Consider the following 27,317-nt stretch of genomic DNA (forward strand, 5'->3'; position numbering starts at 1 on the left):
ATTGAACGACTTTGCTACAATAGTGCTAAACTGCCTCCATAATTTACTAACATTCAGTAGTAAAGTGAGAGAGCAATATAGATGTCACAATAGCTACCACTGTCATAGCCCCTAAGTTCTCAGACTGGTGTGCCCACAAAGCATGAACAACATTGGACCATAAGACCTTCTGCCAAACTGTCAAACATCATGACATCATAAGGTATATTAAAAAAAGCTGATTGGAGCCACTTCTCCAAGAAGCTCAGAAACACCCATTTGGGGGCTTCGCCTGAGGCTCTCAGCCACCTCTCTCTCTCCACTGATAATGCTAATAACCTCACACAGGCAATAACATCAGTCTGCAATGTCTCAATGAAAAAGAAAATACCCGAAAAAAAAAAAAAAAAAAAAAAAATGCCATCCCCTGGAGGTGTCCTGAACTGGATAACCTCTGGCAAAGGGTCTTGCTCTTTGAAAAAGCTTTCAAAGGGCAAGACCATCCTGGCCTGAGAATGAGATCAATGCCCTGAGAGAGACCTACAGGACTCACAGGAATACCTATACCACCCTCATCAGAAACAAGAAAAGGGAAAGCTGGTGGGTCCTCACTGGTATATCCAGTAATGCAGACCCCTTGGTGTTGTTTACTGCATAGCAATGAACAAAATGCAAAGAGGAGAATTAGTTAACACTATTATCACTGCTGACAGTGCTCTTACCCATACTTGGGAGGATTCCACTAACAGTCTCAATGACCTATTCCCTGAGGGTGACCAGGCCTTGATTGAACAACAGCAAAACTTATGCTGTACGAACATAGCCTACATGAGCAGTGCTACTTAGCCACCCTTTAACCTTGATGAAATGAAAGCTATAGAGTGCACTGAAGACAAGTGTCCATGTCATGATCTATTCTGGAGGTGGAAGTGATTAAAAAGGTTGCCTCTGTCTCCCCTAACCATCTCCTGAATCTCTATAATAACTGCCTTGCTCAGGATATGTTTGGGGGACATTTGACTGATTATGGTGGGAAAGTTTTATGATGCGAATGAGAGAGATGCTGCCCAACAGTTTTTATAGTGTGTTTAGAGACTACTTTAGTAATAGGTCTGTAGAATTGATAACAAAATATACTGAGATAAGGTATGCTGTTACTTGTAGAGCTCCTCAGGGTTTAATCATCAATCCAATTGTGTGGAATCGTGTATTAGATAGTTTATTAAATAAAGAATGGGAGAACCCACTGCATATGCTGATGGTTTGGTAATCATGGTATATGGAGATAGGACACTCACCATGAGCACTGACCACACATGGCTGCCCCACGTATGACCTTTTGCTGTTCAGCCAGTCACAGTAGACTTGTTACACTACAGGATGGGAGCACTTAATCATGTTGGCTGTTGTTGAAATACTGGCACCTGCATGTCTTGCCCCACAATCATTCTAAGTTTCAAAGATCTCAATACCAACCCGTTCTTCCTAGCAAGACACTCAAAAACTGATTGCCACATGTGCAAACTGCAAACTACAAGGTCTATTCAATAAAGAATGCTCATAATTTTTTTCACAACATACCTTTATTAATCACTTGCATTTTGATGGTCCTTGTCAAAGTAGTCCCCATTTGATTAAATGCACTTACTCCATTTCTGATGTTCAAAAATGTGGTGGAAGCCATTTTTTAACATGCATTTGAGAATCACTTCCAATGTCTTTGCAACTTCTGATGAGGACTGGAAATGTTTTCCCTAGCAGCCCCTTCTTTAACTTCAGAAATAAAAAAATAATAATAAAAAATAAACAAAATAAAAAATCTGCCCTACATCCCTGATCTTCCCTTACAGCAAGGTCAGGGCTGTAGGGTGGACGAGGAACACATTTGACATTAATGCTAGCTAAGTACTCAATAACAGTATGAGCATTGTGAAGTCTTGTCATGATACAGCAGTTCTGGTTGTTTGCAACAAATGTAATCCTGCAACGTATGCAGCACCATTCCATAGTAAGGTCCTGTAACATCATATTATATGATGCAACATACTAGTAAACTATTCCTTGAATGTGAAAAAATGGGATAACCATAACCTTTCCTGCAGAAGTCACAACTTTTGCTTTTTTTTTTTTTTTTTTTGTGTGTGTTGACAATGACAGACTTCCAAACAAAGCTTTGATGCTTACTCTTTGGGTCAAAATAATGAAGCCATGTCTCACCCACTGTTATCACCTTGTGCAGAACCTCACCATCTTCAATAAACATCCACTGCAATTCCTAACAAACCTCCGTGCAAACTTGCTGTTGCTCAGATGTAAGTAGTCTTGGAACCCAGCATGTACAAACATGTGTCGTATGAAAATGGTCACGGAAAATACCATGCATGCTTTCTACTGATAATCTCAACATCTCTGCCAAGTTGCCTTACTGTTATATGACAATTTTCTCTCATGATTACAGAAGCACTGTTTATGATTTCTGTGGTGACTGAAGTGGTTGAAGCACCAGGTCTGTCGATTTTTGTGATTTAATCACATCCACAAGCATAGATTCAACGAAAGCTTCTTTTAACTTTTAACATTTCATACACTTTAGCTAATGTTTTCTTGAGACAGAAACAAAATTTGAATGCAGTGTTCCCTGTATGTCACATCCATTGTTATGTAGGTCAAAATAATGAAGCCATGTCTCACCCACTGTTATCACCTTGTGCAGAACCTCACCATCTTCAATAAACATCCACTGCAATTCCTAACAAACCTCCGTGCAAACTTGCTGTTGCTCAGATGTAAGTAGTCTTGGAACCCAGCATGTACAAACATGTGTCGTATGAAAATGGTCACGGAAAATACCATGCATGCTTTCTACTGATAATCTCAACATCTCTGCCAAGTTGCCTTACTGTTATATGACAATTTTCTCTCATGATTACAGAAGCACTGTTTATGATTTCTGTGGTGACTGAAGTGGTTGAAGCACCAGGTCTGTCGATTTTTGTGATTTAATCACATCCACAAGCATAGATTCAACGAAAGCTTCTTTTAACTTTTAACATTTCATACACTTTAGCTAATGTTTTCTTGAGACAGAAACAAAATTTGAATGCAGTGTTTCCTGTGTGTCACATCCATTGTTATGTAGGTGAAACTAAACAGGCATAAACTTGACCAGGTCGCCAAGGTCGCACTGTACATGTGATGGCACAGTTGCTATGTGATGCAGCTTGGTCTGGTCTTAAGTTCTGTAGCTCAGCTAGATATCGCAAGCAGTATAGTTATTCATGAAAAATTATGATCATTCTTTATTGAATAGCCCTTGTACAATTTTATATCACCTGTACCTGACAGTCTTCAACCAGCATCATCAGTCCATTCCTACACAAAGTGGTGTTGCTAATGCAAAGCCAACTAAGTGTATATAGTTACTTATAAACTCATATTTTCTATCTAACTTCTTGCTTTATCATATTTTCTTTATTCTTACTGTTTTCCAATATGTATTAGTACACTGTGATTGAAGAGACTGCCCAAAAAAATAAATTTTTGTTCAAATATATAAATAAATAACAATAACAGAGTATCTAACTTGACAAAGAAAAACATTCAGTCATTTGAACAGAACTCGCTGAAACAAATATGCTGAAATACATTCAACACAAACCCCTTGAGAGTAATTCATGTGTTTTCATATTATTTTGTATAAGAGTGGCAATAAAACAAAACATTTCTCAAGCCACATGTAAAGTAATAGAAATAACAGCTACCAACAAATATGCAAAAAATATTTTGTAGCAGAATGAGTGTAATTCCTACACTATTGCAAACTAAACTGTAAACAAATGTGGTAGCACTAAGCCAAAGAGCTTTTCTCAAACTATAACCATGGAAAAATTATTAAAAAAAAAAAAAAAAAAAAAATTCAAAACTAAACTAAGTAAAACTTTGTCTATATTTAGGACTGTAGGGAAAATCACAGATTTTATCTTCAACAAACAATTAATGTGGGCTTGTTATTTTCAAGTCAGACATCACAGGTACAGTGCTATTACTGTAGGGTGAAATATTTTTCATTGATATTGTATCACGTCAACTGATCGATCAAATAACAGCTATGGTTAAAATAAGAACTGGACTGACTGACTTATAACAATTCATAAACATGTAACAGAAACTAGGCTTGCATAACCCACAAGCGGGAAAATAAAACTGAAAAGCACTCAGCAGAAACATGCTAAATAATTAAGCTATTCTCTAAAATGTAACAAATTAATTGCTGAAGCAAAAAAGTAACAGCATACTATGGAGTTTGCAAATGTTATTTAGCTAATTTTGCCTATGCTATATCTATGTCCATATGGAGTATACAAATTTCATAAAATAGCATGGAATGAAACCAAGGGCTAGGGCATTTTAATATCCTCTAAATCCCATAGATTGATTTAGAGGGTATTAAAACTGGCTTAGTGGAAATCTCACATTTTCAAACATTTGTTTCTCCCACTAGTACTTCTTCTTAGAGTCACATAGTTCCCTGAGGAGCTGTTGTGGCCACCAACAAAATTCTCCAACTGCATCGATCATATGCTATACTTGTTTGTTTGTTTCGGGATTTATTGGGCACATCGGCAACTATGGCCATAGTGCGCCATACATATGGTAATTATGCATGCCATTTCTTCTCAAACAGAGAAAATGGAAAAAAGGAACAAGAAAGTAATTTTTTTTTTTTTTCCCTAACGGAGGTGATATACTTTAATCATCTTGAGAAAGTTATAAATGCTTGAGACATTTGTTTCATTGTTTAAAAGTGAGGTAAGTGTAGGATCTTTTGTTGTGGCTGAAGTGCAAAGTTTCTGGCGTTCTCTTGTATATTTTGTGCATTCGACCAGAATGTGTTTCACTGAGAGCATTGTGTTACAGTGATGACACTGAGGGGGTATCTCTCCTCTTAAAAGATAACCATGTGTAATATTTGTGTGTCCTATTCGCAGGCGAGCCAAAATTACCTCCTGATGTCGGATTGAACTGAAACTGGAAGGCCATCGCTCAAGGTTTGGTATATATGCTATACGAGCGGCATCGCAAAATGTCATGCCCAAAGTTCACCGAGACCTAGTTGCAGGTCTTCCTTTAACAGCAGTTTTTGGAGTTGGCATCAGATAATGTGGTGGTACACCAATGCCTACCACATGGCCGATTTTGAAAGGGGCCGTCTTTAATCATAGGAAGAGTCATCATGCATCCCACAAGATGCTCTTGAAGAGGAAAGGTGACTACAGCAGAGCCCCACTTAGTGCAGAAGGCTGATTACAACTAGTTTTCGCTTGGTTTCCAGAGGTTGTCTGACTGTATTATATCAGTCTCTTTCCATTCAATATTTCTTCTGCTGGAATCTGCTAAAAAGGTGAATGTTTTCGATGAAGTCAGATAATTTTCAGTGATATTTGTAGCTGAAACAGCCATAAATTACTAGAAAACTATGCATATAAACAAACCAGCATCACCACCATAATCACTTCTCCCAAGAATAATTTCACTATAATAATAAGTTCCACTAGTACTTATGGAACCTTAATTTCAAAATGAAATGAAAACCTATTCAAGAGAAAGTGGGAGAAGTGCATTTCAGCAGGTTTTGTGCCTAATACAAATGAATATCCACAACCTGGTGAGAAGGCATAGTCCATGTTATTTATCATTCATGGATCTCCAAGTAATGGGAAACATTTGGGGGGGGGGGAGCTTTCAGCCCATAGGTATTCCATTTGTACTTGGCAAACAATCTGCTGAAATGCACAACTGCTTTTCCTCTATACCTCTTCATCTCAGTTTTGAAGCTCCCTAAGTATACTGAAAAATTTTCAAAAGGTGAAGGGGATTCTTTTTTATTCAGTGCTATTTTATGAAATTTACATACTACTGGTCATAGTTGCAGTAAAGGCAAAAGTGGCTGGTTGAAATTTGAGATGTGCCCTTTTACTTTGTTTCAGAAGTTAATTCTATCATATTTTAAATAAAATGATTCAATCTATTGTGGCTTAGCATCTGTATGTTTAGAAACTGGCAATACTTAGGCATCTGTTTCCCAATTTCAGATCTACCCTTCTCATGTGCTGGTTTCTCAGAAATATCCAAGTACAGTCCTATTATCTATTTCATCTTTTTTAAATATTTTTATTCTTCCATAAACTGTCTTTCTATGAAGATATGTTTCAACATTTTGATTAACTATTCTCATCAAGAGCTCACTATTTGTGACAGATTAAACCTTAATTATTTAATATTTTATTTAATTCTTATCCTCTTATTTTTATTTTATTTTACCAATCAAGTAACTTATGAAAGCATTAAATGCAGAAAAAATATTGTATTGGCAAGTTTTGATATACTTTGGTAAGTGCTTCTAAAAAGGTCTGTCACACTTTCTTACAGGCTAGAGCTTGCTACCTTGGAGTCTAAAACACTGAGAGAACTAATATTCTGGTGCCACTTATGAGTCAAGTTTACCAAATTTTTGAGAAGTCTGGTCATTCTACCACAGTCAAATCCTCTGCGTGTACGTTCAATGATGATGGGACTGTTAGTAACACGAGTATACTAACAGGTCCTCCCCCATGTTACAAGTCTTGAAATACTGCACTTGGTATACTGGAGGCACCATCCCACATGTGAACTACTATAAGCATGGTTTGAGGTGTGGCATCCACATCACAACACAGAGGAATGTTGCCCCTTGTTTTCATCAGGAAATACTAAGCGGTAGATGACTCTCATCATCCAGTACAATACCACCACTTAGTTTACTGGTAGCTTGAAGTGGCAAAACCCATATTTAGTCTCCAGAGAAAAGCTCTGGTAGCATCCACCTCTTCCATATTGCAATGTGAATGATGGCTATTGAGGATATGATGGGCATTGTAGTGAGATCCAGTATTCCTTACATTTCGAGAGTACAGCTCTAAAACAGTTTTCTCAGGTTGGCTGCTACATAGTCCACTAAACTGAACCTATTGGTAAATCTCCAGAGAGCATCCAGATAAGTTGGTGTATAATCTTGCTGTCTCTACTCTGCTAGATAGTGACTGCAGAGAATCCGAGCTTGGCATAACTTGGCATTGTTGAGGCCAAGTTATACCAAGGGACTGGGTATATCTTACTATGGGTATGCCATATGCAAAAAATTTCATTAATTCATACAACAATCCCTGTCTACTTTTATTTTATCTACTAAATGCATCATGAATAGAGCAAACTTATTTGCAAAAAGATCCAAATCATGCAAAAACTTCCTCATTCATTTCACAAAAATATGTGATCTCAGTTCTAATCTTAATGATGTCCATTTCCACCTACAGTTTGCCAAGCCCCCACTTACATTTTCTCACAGAATCCCAATTCCTGGTTGCTTCAACCACTATTTCTCTCTCTCTCTCTCTCTCTCTCTCTCTCTCTCTCTCTCAAATTTGTCTGTTGTCTCTAATATTCTCCCAACTGCACTTATCACTCTCAACTTTCCTTTCTCTGACATTCTCCAATCTAACTTTACTCAACAGTTTTAATGTTCACAACTCCAGCCAAGGCTTTTGCAATTATTAATGACCTTGCTCAAATTCATTTACCTAGCAGCATATCAGACAATCCTAACCACCTCCCCCTCCAACACTACCTCTTGATCTTTTTCTCATAAACAACCCTTCAAAGTATGCAGTCAGTATTGATAGTTCTCTAGGTACCTCAGATCACAACTTGAGGGTCTCTCTCTCTCTCTCTCTCTCTCTCTCTCTCTCTCTCTCTCTCTCTCTCTCTCTCTCTCTCTCTCTCTCTCTCTCTCATATATGACCATTCTCAGCTAGTGTTGTTTGAATTTTATGAATGTGAAATGGATGACCTGCAAGATGTACATCCTCCTTTTTCCTGGCTGGATTACTGTTTTAAATTTTGTGATCATAATATTTGCTCAGATCATATCAGTGAAATTATTCTTGGAGGTATCAAATCTTTTATTCCACATTACACTTTAAAACCTTGTCCTTTTCGTAAACTTTTGTTTTCTAATAAATGTGCCTGTTCAAGATAATGTTGCATATCACAACTAGATTATATCCAAATCTCCAGCTTCATTTTCTGCCTACACTAAAGATCACAGTTATTAATAAAACAGTTCTTAATCAATCCAAAGTTTGTTTTGAACAAAGGGCAGAAAACTTACATCTTGACTAGATGATAGGTAGTTAGGCATTCTTGTCTCTTGCTAAAGCTATTAGCTGCAACTTCTATCCATCCATATTCCCACCTATATTAAAACTTGATGGTTCTATGCATCAATTATCTGAGGATGGTTCTATGCATTCTCAGCTGAAGGTTAAGTCAACTTATTAGCATCCTACTTTCCTTCTTAACTCTTGTATTAATGATCTTGGTAAACCTCCTCCTATCACACCCAGTACACTCCCCCTCAATACGGCGTGGAGTGTACTGAGTGTAATAGGAGTAACATTTTTCCAACAGAAGCACGTTGGAAAAATTCTAAACAATCTTGATGCTAAGAAGGCTACTGGTTCTGATGGCATTTCTCCACTTGTTCACAAAACGTGTGCTCCTGTTCTGTGTTGCCTTTTTACACTTATTTCATTGCTGTTTCTCTCCCATTCAATGATCACCCTATTTCACTTACTTGTACTCTTTCCAAAGGAATGGAGAAATTCATCAACCTCCAACTCCTATCTTGAAACCTTTCATCTGATCAACAGTCACTAATATGGATTGTGTCGGTGCTGATCAACTAGTGATATATTGGCTTATGTTACTTATCTTTGGACAAATTCAATGGAAAAGTTTGGTGAAATTCAAGCAGTTGCTCTTGATATTTCTAAGACTTTTGTTCATGTCTGGGATAAAGATCTTCTATCTTATGGATTTCTAACTGTTTTTGGCAATTAGGTAATATTGGGGAACACCACTAATTCTGGTGTTCCCTAAAGTTCAGTTCTTTTTCACACTCTTTTCCTTTTGTATATTTATGACATTCTACTCTGAATGGAAATCCTATCCATAGTTTTGCTGATGACAGCTCACTGCATTCCACCTTCCAATTTGAGAAACCTTGTCCTGCACACAGAGCTTCAACTCCTCAAATATTCTCCACTAAGTTCTAAAATGCCTATCTCCAAGTAATTCTTCAGTAGGGCAGAAAAAAAACCTAGTTAATAACCCCTGTAAAATCTACAGGATTTGTGATGTGGCTAGGTTGTTGTTGTTGACCACTTGACACATGCACATCACAAATTTTGCTTCCTCTGCATTAAAAAAAAACAAAAAAAAAAAAAAAAACTGGGTTTTCCTTTTTCGCTCTTGGCGTTACTTTTCTTCTAAACAACTACGCAATTTCAAATATACCCTACCATGGAATATTGTTCCCCTATCTTGGGTGTTGCCCCCAAAACCTGTCTCAAGCTTTCACGACTTCATTCAGAAAAGGAAGTCAGGCTAATTAATGATCTATCTCTTACAAAGCGTTTCCTCTTTCTCTCTCTCTCTCATATAAATGTTCTCTTTCTTCAACATGTCTTTTCTCTATTTCTTTTCTATAGATACTTTAATAGGCACTGTTCTTCTGAATCAGTGTCTCTAAATTCCCTACTATTTTCCAAACCGCTCTGAACACATGCTGCAACCAGTCAGCATCCATTTACTGTCAAAATTCAAACTCAGAGAACCAATTTTCTTCTTCTTCATTTATCCCTTCAATTTCTGTTTTCTTGAGCAACACCTTCCTCAACATATATTTTCTGAAAATTACAGTATAGAGAAATTCAAGTCAAATGTCAACAAGTATCTTCAACACATGCATCATACCAAGTACTATAAACCTTTCAAGTTTGGGGTTTTCATTAAAAAAAAAAAAAAATACACACACATTTTGAATAAACCAATCCTTTTGTTCACAACTGCACATAATTTCTTAATTGCATATGTTATGTATGTTTGAATGCATCTATGTTATCACAGCATACAAACTATAGTGCCATCCCTGCCACTCAATTAAGTACCTGAATGTACTAGTACACCATTATGGAATGTCAACAAATATCTTCTGTCTTCTCAACCTACAACCCATAAAAAGTATTAAGTAATATAGATTCTAATATCTTGTGCATTTTTGGAATTCTAATAAAAAAAATATCTCAACACAGTTAATAATAGAAGAGAACATCTTCCACAAAATAAATATGACAAAAGAACAAGTGCTCTGGAATATGTTCTAGCTTTGTCATTCTGATAAAGATAATAAAACAAATATTATACAGTGGCAGTCCACCCATAAGGTCCAACTAGGTTGTCATCTAGGCTGCCAAATTTGAGGAAAATAAATAAATAAAAAATCAAGTTAAAATTAAAATCAAAATGACTAAACAATCCAAATAACATAAGAAAGAGAACATTATTTCAATTTCCATATGCATAGTGAGGGGATATTAATTATAAAATTAATTTCTATAAATTTCTGAGAATTTAATATGTATACTATATCTTTCATGTATGACAACATTAATAACATTTTAGCAAATTTCTTTGTTGGATTTATGATGGGGATAAAGGTAATTCATTCTGCAATTTTCATAAGCAATAACTCACACAGCATGTTTCCTAGTTGATCAAAAAGCCCAGTTGAAAATCTGCCATTGGAGTTTAGGTGGGGAAAGGGGGGGATACCAATTCTTCAGTTTGCTTAGGCACCAGTTGCTGGCAGCTAATCTATGGGCTAATGTATATTTACTGTCAGGAATTTAAAAAATAAATATAATAACTAAAAACAAATCTGTATAAATAATTTTCAATTTAATGAAGCAGTGATTTGCTTTACTTATAATTGGGTGTTCGCCTCCCCTAAAACCTTAAGTTATTTTATATAAAATAAATGTGAAGGAATATTAGAAAACATATTTTGCATTCACCATTTAATATCAGTATACAGTGAGATACTTCAGACAAAATATATTTACAAGACTAATAATTATTCTTCAACATCTGTATTATTTTACCAGAACATAATAACCATATTAATTTTCCAAGAAAGCTACAAATTCTGTAAGTTTTGCCAGTTGCTCCTCACTTGGAGTGCCATTTTCCAGTTTTCCATCTGTAATACAAGCAAACATTTTTTAAGAATATAAAAGTATACTTAGAATACACTATATAAACCAAAATTATTTGAACACCTCTCTTTATGCCAAAAGTTTCTTGCACATGAGTATTAGCCCATGAGATTACAGTTACCAATATAAACTTTGTGGGTCTACATGTGCAGCAACAGGGCATTATGGGTTGTGTATCAGAACTTACAAACTTTCAATATCTTATGGCAGTTGGATGCAATATCAACAATCTTTATTTTAACCTTCCAAAATTTACTCTAGAAGATCTAATTTAAAGATGGAAGACTGTAAGTGACACACCTCAATGAAAAAGACTTGGATCTCCTCGAACTAAAGGAACGTGTTTGACAAACCACAAAGATGATACGTCATATACAATGTATGCAGAAAACATCACAGAGCAGGCGCAAGAGGACCACAGAAACATACATCATTATAGCAATCATTAGTGAGCTGCACAGCCCTTAGGTTCAGTAGTGAAGCAGTTGAGCATAAACCCAATATTACAATCATCATATCTCAAAGGGACAAAAGCTGATGATGATGTAGAGCAGATATCTTTTAAAGGCACGGAAGGTGATACTGTTGTACACATTGGCACCAATGACATAAGAGTAGGAGGTCTGCAGACTTACTTAACTAGTACAGATCAATGTTGAGAAAAAAAGTCACCAGTTAGGGTTAAATTTGAATGCATATGCAATTCTGCTCAGACAGGATGGGGGGAGTACATAATGAGAGTCTGGTCAATCATTTTGGCCCTGGCTTATGGGTTAAAATTTTTCACACCATATTCTGTGCTTGTCAACAGAAGAAACTGCTTCTACAGGGATGGGATTCACTTAAATAGAAAGAGTGCAAGAATATTTGTTGATGCTATCTGCTATCGAGGCAGTGCTAAGTGGGTTGGTAAACTGCTAGCTTGGGAGGATTCACAGACTAAAAGATTAACAGTAGCTGCAGGCAGAGGTGAAGGTGATTCTTGCACTGCTTCTATTAGAATGAGCAGCAGCCTGAAAAGAAAGTTGCCGGGGGGGGGGGGGATGGTTTGCTGGGAGTCATCCTGGAACAAGTAAATACTGAATAAATTTGATGAATTTGAAGTGTGGTACACCAAAGGCGGATATTACTGGGATATCAAAGATGTGGTGTTGCACAGATGTAAGGAATGCAGAATTTGAATTTGGGGAGTACAATAAGTACAGAAATGACAGACGTGATAACAAGGTAGGAGGGGCAGTAGTGCGTAGCACATGCTTCTTGATTAGACCTGGGTTCGAGCCCATGACCGCCAAATACGAAGGATGTGGAAAGGGCAGGGAATGACCACCGCATATCCCCGGAGCAATATGGCCTTAGTTGCTAATGCTCCTAAAAATAAAAAAACAAATAAATAAACAAGTGGTTATGCTGTTAACAAACATAAAATCTAAGGCAGTGAATTCAGTTGACATGGAGAGAGAGAGTGCAATGTTCAGTCAGTTTGGAGAAACATATCACTGGGAAAGCAAAAATGAGGATAGAATTTGTCATTAGCCTAATGATTCTGATGAGTACAATAAACAACTACACACAGAAATAGAGCAGGCCAGTAAATCAGAATGTTTTACAATTTGCAGATGTTAACTTCCCAGATATTCAATGGAACATGTCAATTGGTCACTCACATACTAGCAAGACTTTTGTGGATACAAAAGTCTTCTACAGCAGCAGCAGCACATTCCAGAGGCAACCAGAGGGAGTAATACTCTTGATCTAATTATCAGCAGTAATTATTCCTGCATTAAGAATCTGCATATAAAGGAACCACTTAGTGGCAGTGATCACAGTATACTCATGTGGGTTTTACTTAAAGATGTAACAACCACCAGGATAAAGTGAAGAGTTTTTGCTTTCGTAAAGGTGACTAAAGTGGTCTCAGAGTTTCTATATTCTATACAGTGGGATTAGCATAGGCACATGATGCAAGAAAGCAAGCTTATATAGCATCAGCCAAAAAAAAAAAAAAAAAAACCCCGTTATTTCATCACCCATCCACACACTCCAAATGTTTGTCAAGTTCTGCCTTGAATCTATTTAAGCTATCAACTTCTACAACAACAGATGGAAGTTTGTTCCCCCAATCAACCACCTGCTAGCTAAATGCAAACTTCCACATATCTATCCTACAACCATCTTTCCTCAATTTCAATTTATGCCCTCTCAGGCGATTATTCTGAGCAAGAGGAAGGATCCCATCCGCATTGAGCATGCTCAAACCATTCAAGGCTTTATACACCTCAATCAGATCACCTCACAGGTACCTAGTCTCCAGATACTGTAATTTGCAAAACTTAAGCCTTTCTTCATAAGAGAAACCCTTTGTTCCATTCACTAATCTTGTTGCCCTTCTCTGTACCCATTCCAACAGCTGTACTCCTTAAAATGAGGCCTCCACACCTGTATACAGTGCTCAAGGTGTGGCCTGACCATTGCCTTATACAAGGGGATAATCACCTCCTTCTCCCTGCAAGAAAAATTACTGTATATCATTGACAAGACACCATGAACTACTCTTGTAGACCGTCTCACTGCTCAGAAAACTTCATATCTACCTGCACAATTATCCCCTGGTCCTTTTCATTCTCTACCACTGTCAGTGTGGTACCACAGAGTTGATCCATTACTCTGGGATTGCTGCTTCCCATATGCACTACTTTACATTTGTCAATGTTAAAACTTCATATGCCACCCCTCAGCCCATATGCTCAACTTTTCTAGATCCTGTTGCAGCAGTGTACTGTCATTAGTGTCATTAACAACTCTGCCAACCTTCTTATCATCTGCAAACGTAGACATTAAGCCTGATATACCATCATCAATATCATTTATAAATACAGAAAACAACAATGGACCCAACACCGAACCCTGAGGGACTTCACTAATAAAATTAGTCCACGAAGAGCAATGTCCATTGATTACCACTCTCTGTCTTCTCCCACTCAACCATCACTTTATCCATAGCAGCAATTTGCCTCCAATGCCACACTGCTCCGATTTGTGCAGTAGTCTTCCATGTGCAACAGTATCAAAGGCTTTTTTAAGATCCAAATATATGATATCAAAGTTATTCTTTGCATCCAGTTCCTTTGTGACAACATCATAGTATCCAACCAAATTAGTCAGACAAGACTTCCCCTTAACAAACCCATGTTGTGTCCGAGCTATAACTGAAATCATGTCTAGATGATCCTGCAATGTTTCTTTAACCAGTGCCTCTATTAATTTCCCTGGAAGAGAACTTAAACTAACAGGTCTATAATTACTTTGTCTCCCTTTGATCCTCCTTTGTGGACTGTGGTCACATTTGCACATCTCCAGTCCATGGTACCTCCCCTGAGTCCAGGGAAGCTCTCATAATTATGGATAAGGGTTTGCTAACTTCCTTTGCCACCTCCTTTAATATATAACTGGATAGATTCCATCCACCCCAGGTGCCTTTCTTGTGTTTATCTTCAACAATTTCTCCTCCACTTTACTCTCAGTTATTATAAGATTATCAAGCTTACTGCCAGAGTTGAATACACTTCTGGCATTCCCCTTGCTGAATAACTCCTCATGTCTGAATGTCGATGCAAAATATTCATTTAGTTTGTTAAATACCTGAACAGGGTCATCAACAGTTGAACCATCGATATCAAGTGGAGCAATCTGATTCATCCCCTTCCTTCTAGAGTTTACATAAGTAAAGAACTCTTTGCTGTTTTTCTTTGCATCCTTTGCCAAAGATTTCTCGTAATCTGCCTAATCTCCTTTGTAACTTGATTACAGACCAGCTTATACACCTATCGTAGGCTTCTGTGTCACATTTCTAATTAGTTTATCTGACATCCATTTTTTTTTTTTTTTTTTTATGTGAACCCCAAACACGAGAGGTATTAGAACCTATAGTACTTAGTACCGTGCTTGGGTTTGAGGTTAAGAAGACGAAAGAAGATATTTCTTGACATTGGACTTGAACTTCTGTAGATTGTAATTTTCAGGAAATACGTATGAAGAAAGGTTGTTCCAGAAAACGGCAGTTGAATGAATAAATGAGGAAGATGAAAAGTTGGTTCTGTGGGTTTGAAGTTGGACAGTAAATGGATGTTGGCTGGTGGCGGCACGTGTTCAGACTGTTTTGAAAGAGAGAGCAGGAATTATAGAAGCCAATTCAGAAGAACAGTGCCCATGGAAGTATCTGTAGAAGAGGCATGCAGCAGAAACAGTGCATCTATGAGAAAGCGAGTGGAGAGACTCTGTTAGAGATGAATCATTAATTAACCTAACTGCCCTCTTCTGAATGGAATCAAGAAGCCGGAGAGAGGTTTTGGGAGCACCACCCCAGATATGGGAACAATATTCCATGGCAGGGCGAATTTGCGATTTATACAGGGTGAGCAGCTGTTTGGAAAAAAAGTAATGCCTAGAGCGAAAGAGAAAACCAAGTTTTTTAGATGCCGAGGAAGCAATATTTGTAATGTGCTTGTGCCAAGAGAGATTAGAAGTCAGGGTAATCCCCAAAAGAGATATATCATTTTGCCTAGAAATCGGAGTGTCACTAAAGATAAGCATAGGAGTAGAAGAATCCTTTTTGCAAGATATAAGACAAGACTGAGTTTTAGAAGGGTTGAAATCAACTAAGTTGTCTTTGCCCCACTGGAAAATTACCTGAAGATCGGCATTTAAGGAATTGGTAGCAGATTTTCGAGAAGTTGAAGCTGATTGAGCAGGACAAGGTTTCTCAAAATGGAAAGTTGAATGCAATGTGCTATCATTGGCAAAACTATGGATAGGATTTTCAGTCAATGGAAGAAGGCCATTGATATACAAGAGGAAAGGAGTGGGGGAAAGAACTGAACCTTGGGGGACACCGGCATTAGTGGAGAAGTTAGAAGACAGAGATCCATCTACCATCACCCTCAGTGAGCGATCAGAGAGAAAACTGAATAACCAATTACTAAAAACAGTTGGCAAACCATAAGATGGAAGCTTGTTTAGAAGACCTTTATGCCAAACACGATCAAAAGCCTTTGAGATGTCAAGAGCAACTACTTGTGTTTCACCGAACCTTTCCATTGAATTAGTCCATAAATGGGTAACATAAGCCAGAATATCTCCAGTGGATCGACACTGACGGAATCCATACTGGTGATCGTTGATCAGATGGAAGGTTTCTAGGTAGTTTAAGAGTTGGCGGTTAATTGATATCTCCATTACTTTAGAAAGAGTAAAAGTAATAGCAATGGGACGATAATTGGATGGGAGGGATTTGTCACCCTTTTTAGGAACTGGCTGGATATGAGCAAATTTCCAAGCAGAAGGAAAAACACCTTTGGAATAATAAAGTGAAAAAAGGCGGCAAAGAACAGGAGTAAGTTCAGGAGCACAGGTTTTGAGAACAAGTGGAGAAATACCATCAGGACCTGGAGCTTTCTTAGCATCAAGTTTCATCAAAATCCTTCTGATATCCTTTTGACGGAAGACCACAGGAGGCATTGAATGGAGCGTGTTGGGAATCGTGGGAGGTGTTTTACCAAGATCATTAATACATGAGCTGGAAGAAAAATGGGATGCTAGCAGGTCAGCTTTATCCTTGGCTGAAGTGGCAACAGAACCATCTGGTTTGGACAGAGGTGAGAGCAAAGATGGGCAAAAGTTGCGGCCAATAGCTTTGGCAATAGACCAGAATGCTCGGCTACCATTAGGGCATGAAGCAAGTTTTCTACTCTTAGCCTGTTCAAACTCTAGTTTGGACTGGTTAATAACTGCTTTACAACTGTTGCGAGCTTTGGTGTAGGCAGAAAATGAAACCGAAGAATTAGAAACAAGCCAATTACGATATGCAACATTCTTCTCTTGGACAGCCTTAGCACATTTATTGGAAAACCAAGGTTTAGATAAAGGACGAGATTTTAAAGTGGAGTGTGGGATAAAGGATTCCATTCCTGCAAGAATAATTTCACTGACACGATCTGAGCAAACGTTGACGTCAGAAGTTTTGAAACAGTAATCAGACCAAGGAAAAGAAGTCTCGCAGGTCATCCCATTTTGCATTCTTGTAATGCCAAACAACACGTGGTTGGGAATAGCCATGAGATAAAGGTTCCATTGGAGAAGAGACAATCACTAAGTTGTGATCTGAAGTGCCTAAAGGACCTATCACTTCGACTGTGTACTTAGAAGGGTTGTTTGTGAGAAAAAGATCAAGCGTATTGGCTGTATGATTAGGATTGTCCGGTATTCTTGTAGGTAAATGAACAATCTGTGCTAGATCATTAGTAATTGCAAAAGCCTCAGCATCTCGACCTGCTGGGTCGGTGTGACTAGAAAACGGAAGCCAGCTGGAGTTGTGAACATTAAAATCACAAAGGAAAATTACTTCACTGTTAGGAAAGTTGGACTGGAGAAAGTCAAGTTGCAAAGAGAGGAAGTCAAAGAGCTCCAAGTGATTAGTGGAGTTGGAAGAACGGTAGAGACAACAGATGAATTTGACACAATGAGGTAGAGAGATTTTAAGCCAGAGAAGATCAAAGAGAGGAGATTCCAAATTGCCAAATTTCTGACAGGGAATATCAGAACGGACATATGCACAAGTACCACCTTTGAGGCGAAAGGAATCATACAGCGAATAATTTGGGCATCTGAGATGAGCAGTAGATGAATCAACCGATAACTGAGATTCTGTCAGAAAAAGTACATGGGGTTTGGCAGACTGCAAGTGGAAATGGACATCGTTGAGATTAGAATTGAGACCACGTATATTTGTGAAATGAATTAGGAAGTCCTTGGATGGTTTAGATCTTTTCGCAGATAAGCTTGCTCTATTAGTTTGACAATTCATGGTGTATTCAATAGTAAGGAAAAGTAGGTGGGACATGCTGCATGAAGTAATGAAATTTTTGGATATGGCGTACATGTGGTAAGAATAAAACCAGATCCTTGACATAACGTGGCCTCGACAATGCTCCCCGCATACACACTACTCGGACGCCCTCCAGTCACTATCTGGCAGAGTAGAGGCAGCAAGATTATACACTAGCTGATCCGGAAGCTTCCTAGAGAGTTACCAATAGGTTCAGTCCGGTGTACTAACTAGCGGCCGGCCTGCGAACACCGTTTTAGAGCTGTACCCTCGAAATGTAAGGAATATTGGATCTCGCCACGACGTTCATCATAACCTCAAAAGTCATCAATCATACTGCATGATGGAAGAGATAGGGAAAGGTTGACCGGAACTTAGCTCTAGAGACTAAACATGGGTTCCAACATTTCAAGCCTCCAATAAGCAAAGTGGTGGTATTTCACCGGTTGATGAGAGTCATCTACCACCTAGTACTGCCTGGTAACATAGAGGGGCGGCGTTCCTCCATGTGGTGTGGGCGCCACACCTCGACCCCTGCTTACGTTGGTTCACACCTGGGTGGTCACCCACCATGTACTTGTGCATGGAGGTTATACCCAGGATTACTAACAGTCCCACCATCGTGAAGGTGCAAGCAGAGGATTTGGCTGTCACAGACCGTCCGGACTTCGCCGAAATTGGGTCCACTTGACTTGAGTGTCACCCGAATATCAGTTCCATCAGCGTTTTAGACTCCCAGATAGCAAGTATAGCTTGTCTGGCATATCTGAGAGAATGTCTGTGACAACCTCAATTTAGGCTTAAATCTTGAACAATATTTCTTTGTTGGTATGAAAACCTTAGTAGCTTCCAAGATTAATTCTTTGAATGCTTCCCATTTTGAATTTGTTGTTAGTAACATCATTAGTTGGTTCCACCGTAGAGAATTTAAATACTGTCTTAGACCGCCGTAGTCACCTTTACAAAAGCAAAAACCCTTCCCTTTACCCTTGATGGTAGTTACCTCTTTGAGTAAATCCCACTTCAGCATACTGTGATCACTGCCACCTAGTGGTTCCTTTATTTGCAGATTCTTGATGCATGAAGAATCACTATTGATAATCAGATCAAGAGTATTACATCCTTTAGTTGCCTCCCGAACATGCTGCTGTAAAAAACAATCATCCAATAAATCCACAAAAGCCTTGCTGGTGTGTGAGTTACCAACCCACAAATTCCAGTCAATATCCAGAAAATTAATATCCCCCATTATAAGACACTAATTTACTGACCCACTATTTCTCATCACAATTGCTCATTATACTCATCAGATTCATTAGGCCTATAACACACACCTACTCTCATTTTTTCCTTTCCCAATGCTTATGTCACATTAAAGACTCAACAGTGTTGAGTCTTTAATGTGACATAAGCATTGGGAAACCCACATCAATTGGATGTGTTCACCCACATCAATTGGATGCACTTCCTTAGATTTTACGTGTTTCTTAACTAACAGCATAACCCTCTTCCCTTCCTGTCTATCCTTTCTGTACATTGTACTCCCCAAATTCCAGTTCTGCACTGCTTATGTCTGTGTGACGCAATGTCTCTGATATCCCAACAATATATGAATTTGATGTCTTGAATAGCACTTCAAGCTCATTGAATTTATTAACTATACTCCTACCACTGGTGTACATGCAAGTACAGGTGACCCCCGCTTAACGCTGATAGTTCGTTCCGGGAAAACAGAGCGCTAAGTGAATCCGCGCTAAGCGAGCGCCATATTCCCATAAGGTAACATATGTATTTGTGAGTTGCAGTCTATTCCATAGGATATTTTCTAATCAATAATAAATGGTAGTGAAAATATGCACCAATATCAATTAAAAATACTTAATATTCAAAATTTTGTACATATAAAATATTCTACATTATATACACATATAATTATGAGGTAATTAACTTACGAAAATCATGAATTTATTAATTCGATGGCCCTGTGCTCTCGAGTTTTCGTATCTTTGGACTGAAAAATGAGTCTATTTTGGGTTGTGCTTTGGCCTTCTTCCTCTCATTGTACAACATGTAGGGATTCATTTCTTTCTTCAAATTTCTTATTACCTTGGCGCTTCGTTCCATGTCAGGGTCGTTCTCCCGGAAATAATCACACATTTTTTCGAAGTGTTCAAAAGCTTCACTAAGTCCTTTTGCAGTCAGCGACTTCATCGGTTCTTCATCTATAGTATCTTGATCATCATCTCCCTCAATAGCAAGCTCTTGTTCTTTTAAAATTTCCATTAGTTCTTCATTAGAGAGGCCACCCCTGTCGTTGTTGATCATCTCTTGTACGATGTCTTCGTTAATTTCGTGTAATCCTGCTTCTTTTCCGAGCTCAACAATTTGTGTTTTAACATTTTCAACGGAATCATCAGGTTCCTGGGAATGCTTTATGCAATTTTTCCAAACTTTCCTCCACACTCCATTCATGGTTTTCTGAGTCACTTCATCCCAGGCACTTGAAATGTTGTAGATGGCGGTTTTAATGTTATAGGATTTCCAAAACTCCTTTAAACTCGGTACATTTTCAGTGTTGATAGCTTTAATAGCTTGGGAAAAGGTGTTCCTTATGTAGTACGCTTTAAATGTGGCAATTACTCCTTGGTCCATTGGTTGGATCAGAGACGTAGTGTTTGGAGGCATGTAAAAAACTTTTATGTGATTGTTCAAGTCTTCTAAGCTCTCTTTGCTTGGGTGTCCTGGCGAATTGTCCATGATTAGAATAGCTTTATAACCAATGTTATTTTTTGCACAATATTTTTCCACTGCAGGACAGAAGAACTCAGCATACCAATCAATGAAAAGCGGTCTGGTTACCCAAGCTTTTTTATTAGCCTTCCAGATGACAGGTAGGTTTGATTTAGCTAAACCTTTAAGAGCCCTTGGATTTTCGGAATGGTAAACTAAAAGGGGTTTTAATTTAAAATCCCCCGCAGCGTTACCACCCAACAACAAAGTTAACCGATCCTTCGCCGCTTTGAAGCCTGGCATGTTTTTTTCTTCTTTCGATATGAAACTTCTTTTAGGCATTCGTTTCCAAAAAAGACCTGTTTCATCTATGTTAAAAACTTGTTGAGCAGTATAATATCCCTCTTCAATAATTTTAACAAATTCTTTTTTGAAAGTTTCGGCTCCTTGTTGATCTGCACTTGCAGCTTCTCCCTGTATTGCTACATTGTGCAGGTTATAGCGCTTTCTAAATCTATCAAACCAGCCCTTACTAGCGTTAAATGGTTCCACATTTTTTTCGGGGTGAGCTTCCTTTAAATCTTCATATAGGCTCTTTGCTTTTTCTTTAATAATAATTGAACTTAACGGAATTCTACGTTGAATGTTGTCTTCAATAAAATTATGTAGATGTTTCTCCATTTCAATCATAATAGCCGGCCTAGCCCTGGTCAATTTAGTTGCCTGCAGGGGAACAGCGGTTTTTCCAGCTGCTAAAATTGATTCTTTATTTTTTATGATTGTTCTTACAGTTGAACCTGCCAGTCCTAAATTATTGCACACATCCACTTGTCTTTGACCGGAATCAATTCTCTTCAAAACGTCTAATTTAATTTTCAAACTCAATGTTTTTCTTACCTTTCCAATCTTTGCACCGCGTCCAGACATTGTTGCTTTTTCATTCTTATCCGCCATAACTCTCTGCAAATGTAACTTTGTTGCACTGATTGTGATACGATGTTCGAGTACAGTAAACTGTCTGTATGTATGCACTGAATGATATCTAGAATTCCTCTGGCAAGTGAGCTGAAGACGGTGACAAATGTTTTATTTATCTGAAAAGTTCGATTTTACCGTGCAGTAAAATAAAATGGTTGTTTATTGCACGAAAATACTGTAATAAATTATGGTGTGAGTCATGGAGAATGTTTATGGAATTTCCAAAACAGTAAAACAAATTTTATGTACTTCGGGTGACCACAAGGTCAGAGGAGTTCAGAAGACAAGAGAATACTGTACAAGAAAGAGCACCGCATTTAGCACTCATGGGATTGATTGTGTGAAAAACATTTCGCAAGTTATAGTTCCCACAGTAAAACAAAAGAAGAGATAGGGAGTAAATCTATTTTTAGTATCTTTCTATTACATGTCAGAACAGAAAATGCAGACTTCGTAACAGCATATGACACTGGATGGTAAATTTTTTCAGCTGGTGTACTAAAAAAGAATTTCTCCCTTGAAACTATCCACACCAAGAAAATAGAGCATATTGAAAGTTTTAATTTTGTACATAGAGTAGAAATTATAAAAATAATTACTGTAGTTAATTTCATGGTGACTATTTTCTCCTTTTGCCAAAAAAAAAAAAAAAAAAAAAAAAAGGCTCAAAACAGACTGGACTGAAGACGGATTTGCCAAAAATTCAATCTGTATGCTAGTAAAATAGCGTTATAGTGAGTTTTGACAGCGTTATAGTCAGATACGGGTTATAATATAAGAACAGCGTTATAGCGAATCAGCGTAAAGCGAACCACGTTATAACGGGGGCCTGCTGTATACATGCAGCTGTTTCTACTCTTAGTTACCCTAATACAGCCCAAGTATTTACTTGTTCCACTATGACTTCCAGCAGTCCTGGAAATTCCCATTGCCTTGCTTTCCAGGCTGCTACTCAATTGCATTTCAATAGAAGAAGTGCAATAATCACTTTTACCTCTGCCAGCGGCTACTGTTAATCTATTAGTCCGTGTATCTCCACAAGCTAGCAGTTTTCCGACCCACCTAACACTGCCTCAATAGCATCAGAAAATATTCTTGAACCCTTTCTATTTAAGCATATCCCATCCCTGTAGAAGCAGTCTCTCCTGTTAACAAGCACAGACCAGGCTGAGAAAAATTCTACTCCTTTAGCCTTGCACAATCTCTCCAGGGTAGAATTGATCGACAAGGATCTCATCATATACTCCCTCCTATTGTGTCTGGGCAGAATTGCAGACACTTTCAAATTCAATGTAACTCGCAGCTTTTTTTTTTTCAGCATTGTCTTGTACATGTTAAGTAATTCTGCCGATCTCTTACTCTTAATATCATTAGTGCCAACATGTACAACAATATCACCCTTTGTGCCCTTAAAGGATGATATCTGCTCTACAATGTCATCAACCTTTACTCCTGGCAGACATACCCTGGTCCTGTTCCATCTATCCATTTTGCACAACATGTTCCCCATTTCCCTGACAATAGAGTCGCCTACAACAACTGGTTCCTTTGGGACCAGCGGGTTCTGCCTTGGGGGGTGCCGCCCTGTTGCATGATGTTAGTATTAGTAACGGCCGCATGGTGCAAGAAAGCCTATGGCTCATGCTGCACCAGCCAAAAAAAAAAAAAAATCCGAACAAAACAATGATAAAAACAAAAAAAAAAAAATTCCCATTGCCTTGAACCCTTTCTATTTAAGCATATCCCATCCCTGTAGAAGCAGGGATGGGATATGCTTAAATAGAAAGGGTTCAACAATGATAAAAACAAAAAAAATAAATAAATAAATAAAATAAATAACTAAATAATAATAATTAATAAATAAAAAAATAAATAAAATAAAATATAAATAAAAAGGAAATTAAACCTATCATCCTATGCGCTTCCCTTACCCGAAAGTACTATCCAGATGACCTTTGAATTTCCCCCAACTGTCGGCCTCTACCACCCATGAAGGCAACTTATTCCATTAATTTATAACTCGCTGGCTAAAATAAAACTTCCTGCAGTCCAATCTAAACATTTCCCCCGTAACTTGAATTTATGTCCCCTAGTTCTAGCATCATTTATAATCTTGAAAATTTTGTCATTCATTTTACAGATGCCTCTCAGAGCCTTAAACACCTCAATCAAATCTCCTCTAAGGTGTCTAGTTTCTAAACTCTGCAACCCACATATTCGAAGTCTTTCTTCATAAGGATGCCCTTTTGCCGATCTCACCAGGCGAGTTACCCTTCTTTGCACCCTTTCAAGAAGCTTGATGTCTTTCTTTTGGTGCGGTCTCCATACTTGAACACAGTATTCCAAGTGTGGTCTAACATAAGTCTTATATAATGGGATTATCACGTCCCTATCTCTACTTGCAAAAGTTCGATAGATCATCGATAGGACACCATGGGCCTTCCTTGCAACCTGTTTAGGATTACTGTTTCCCAGGTGTAATACCTTACACTTTGTTGGATTAAAGCACAGCTGCCATTTTTCTGACCATTCTTGAAGTCTATCTAGGTCTCTCTAAATTTGCGAATTCATTCGCAAGACATCACGCCCTCTATCCCTTCATCAATGTTGTTTATGAAAATTAAAAACAACAGTGGTCCTAATACTGATCCTTGGAGAACCCCACTTCTTACATCAACCCAATCTGAGGAATAGCCATTTATCACAACCCTCTGCCTCCTGCCCTGAAGCCATCCTTCTATCCATCTAAGGATTTTCCCAGTGATTCCAACCTGTTCCAGCTTATAAAGCAACCGCTCATGTGGGACTGAGTCAAAAGCTTTGCTGAAATCTAAATAAACAATGTTGAAATTATTCCCTAAATCCAGGTCGTGAGTGACCCTTTCGAAATAGCGAACCAGATTTGTTAAACATGATTTTCCCTTTACAAAACAATGCTGAGTATCCTTGAGAAATTCAATTCGATCCAAATGATCCTGAATTCCACCCTTGATCATTGCCTCCATGATTTTCCCTACTACTGAAGTCAGACTGACAGGTCGATAATTTCCAACTTCACTTTTAGAGCCACCCTTATGTATGGGAGATACATTTGCACTTTTCCAATCCAAGGGAATCTCCCCCGAGTCTAGTGATGCTCACATAATTAGCCTCAATAGTTCAATGCACTCGCTTGCCGCCTCCCTTAAGATTATAGGATATATTCCATCAACTCCAGGAGCCTTACTGGTCTGTAGGCTCGAAAGTTTTTTCATTAAATAATCTTGCGAAATTTCAATATCATTAATTACATATTTTTTAACTTCGCTCCCACAATTTCCCATTGCCACAAAAGGCTTTTCATTTGTAAATATCAATGCAAAATAACTGTTGAGTTCATCTGCAACGGCAGCTGGTGTATTTATTACTATCCCCTTTCCCTTACGTAAAGGTCCGATCTGGTTTGTCCTGCTCTTCTTGGCATTTATATATGTGAAGAATTCTTTATCCCCCCTCTTTGCTCTGTTTGCTAGTGATTTCTCATAAACTGCCTTTGCCTGTCGAACCTTTTCTGTGGCTCTATTACACATCACCTTGTAGCTGTTATAGGCTTCAGTACTTTTTATTGCTCTGTAACCTTTCCATGCCACCTTTTTCTGCTCAAGTAATTTGGCAACTTCACTATTCATCCAACTTGGAACCCTTCTCGTGGAGTATTTTTTTAATGGTATATACGCATTCAAGGCATCTGTGATTAATGTTTTAAAAGCGTACCACAGTTCAATTGTATTCATTCTCAGCGCGATATCTACCCAGTTAATAGAGGCCATGTAGTACCCTAAGGCATCGTAATTTCCTTTTCTGAAATTAAAACCCATTCCTTTGCCTTTTACTTCTGCTACCTCTCTCGTCTTCATCCACCGTAGAACTCCGTGATCACTTCCTGCTACTGGTTCCTCTACTATCGGCCCTATTATGTCATCTGATTCATGTGTGATGATGAGGTCTAGGATATTCTTTTCTCTAGTACTTTCCCCGACATGTTGATACAAATAACAGTCATCTAGTTGATTTAAAAATTTTGTTCCCCATGTCGAGTTTCCTTCCCATTTACTCCAATCAATTAGAGGCAAATTGAAATCACCCATAATAAGGCATTGACACTTACTTGCCCATTCCATTTGCATGTAGAGGCTTTTGTCATAATCTTCACAATCACCTGGTCTGTAGATAACTCCTAGTCGCATTATACCTTTGTTTCCAACTATCTCACACCATACAGACTCTATACTAGCATGTGAAATGTCTGAATCCGGGAAAGCTATCGTCGCACTCAGGCTGCTTCTGATAAGAAGCATTACCCCACCACCCCCTTCTATCTACTCTATCCTTCCTAAATACATTATACAAGCCGTACTGAAACTCATCATCCCCAATTTCCGGGTGGCACCACGTCTCTGTAAGCCCTATTATGTCCATGTTACTTGTTTTAACCAGCAGTTCAAATTCGCTCATTTTATTGACGACACTTCTAACGTTACTGTATAAACAATTAAGATTTACTGTTCTTGTATATTTAACAACCCTAACACAACCCTTGAAGTTTTTCAGGCTCTCTTCCCTGATATTAGCTACCCGCTCACTTGAAACGTCTTTGCCCCCAGAACATCTAGATAATACGTCCAGTTGGGGTAACAGATAAGAACTCTTAAGGTATGTGCAAGAGTTACATTGACCAATATTATCAGATAAACGCGTGTCAGAATTACCCACATCGCCCCTAACTAGCAGTTTCCCTGAACCTTTAAGGTATCCTCAATAATACTGGCAAAAACTTTTGCACCACCTTTGTTTAAGTGTATCCCGTCTCTACAAAACAAATTCCTTCTACCTACAAGTGTGGGCCATGCTGATAGAAATTTAGCCCCCTAAAGCCTTGCAGATTCCTTCAAGTCTTGAGTTAATCCACAAGGCTCTTAACATATAATCCCTCCTATCGTGTCTGGGCAGAATTGCAGACACATAGACATTATGGCCTAGCTCATGACATTTCCTCAGTATGGTGTTCAAATGCAAATGCATTGATGTGGGCAGCTGAGAGCTTGATGGGCCCTCAATTTAAATGCTTCGAGGGGCATCCACCCTGTCCTTCAAGCTCTCATATAAGCCCATAACAATGCCGAGTTGGTGCCTGATTTCCTTGCACTGCTTACATCGCGCACACACACAAAGACATTCCCCTTGGCAATATCATGTCCCGTCCCTGATTGCTCCACAAACATGAAACAAGCAGTGCATTTCAATAGACTGTGATTCAGAGGACAACTGCCCCCCTCAGTTCTCCCCTGAGCCATAGCACTTCCACCCACTAGTTTGAGTGATGTTACAAATAGCAAATTCTAAATGGAAAGCATTCAGAGAATTAATCTTGGAAGCTACTAGGCTTTCCATACCAACTAAAGAAATACTGTTCAAGGTTTAAGCCTAAATGGATGTCAGATGAAATAATGAGACTTGTGGCAGAGGAGAAAAATGCATGGGATGCATATAAATTATCAGGCAAAAAAGAAGCTTATGGTAGATATAAGTTAGTCTGTAATCAAGTCACAAAGGAG

At 38.3% G+C, this 27,317-nt stretch overlaps 1 protein-coding gene across 1 annotated transcript in view; it reads right to left on the minus strand.

Moving 5' to 3' along the window:
• Nucleotides 1-10,917: 10,917 nt before the first annotated feature.
• CSN8 (COP9 signalosome subunit 8) overlaps nt 10,918-27,317 on the minus strand; it is a 184,229-nt gene continuing 167,829 nt past the window's right edge. Inside the window, exon 7 of the mRNA XM_090371832.1 lies at nt 10,918-11,116. Within this exon, the coding sequence (XP_090227958.1) occupies nt 11,037-11,116 (80 nt within the window). The 3' untranslated portion in view covers nt 10,918-11,036. The remainder of the gene's footprint in view (nt 11,117-27,317) is intronic.

This window comes from Mastigoproctus giganteus, chromosome 4, assembly GCF_048544385.1.
Source record: "Mastigoproctus giganteus isolate SK-2022 chromosome 4, ASM4854438v1, whole genome shotgun sequence".
In the NCBI taxonomy this organism is placed as follows: domain Eukaryota; kingdom Metazoa; phylum Arthropoda; class Arachnida; order Uropygi; family Thelyphonidae; genus Mastigoproctus; species Mastigoproctus giganteus.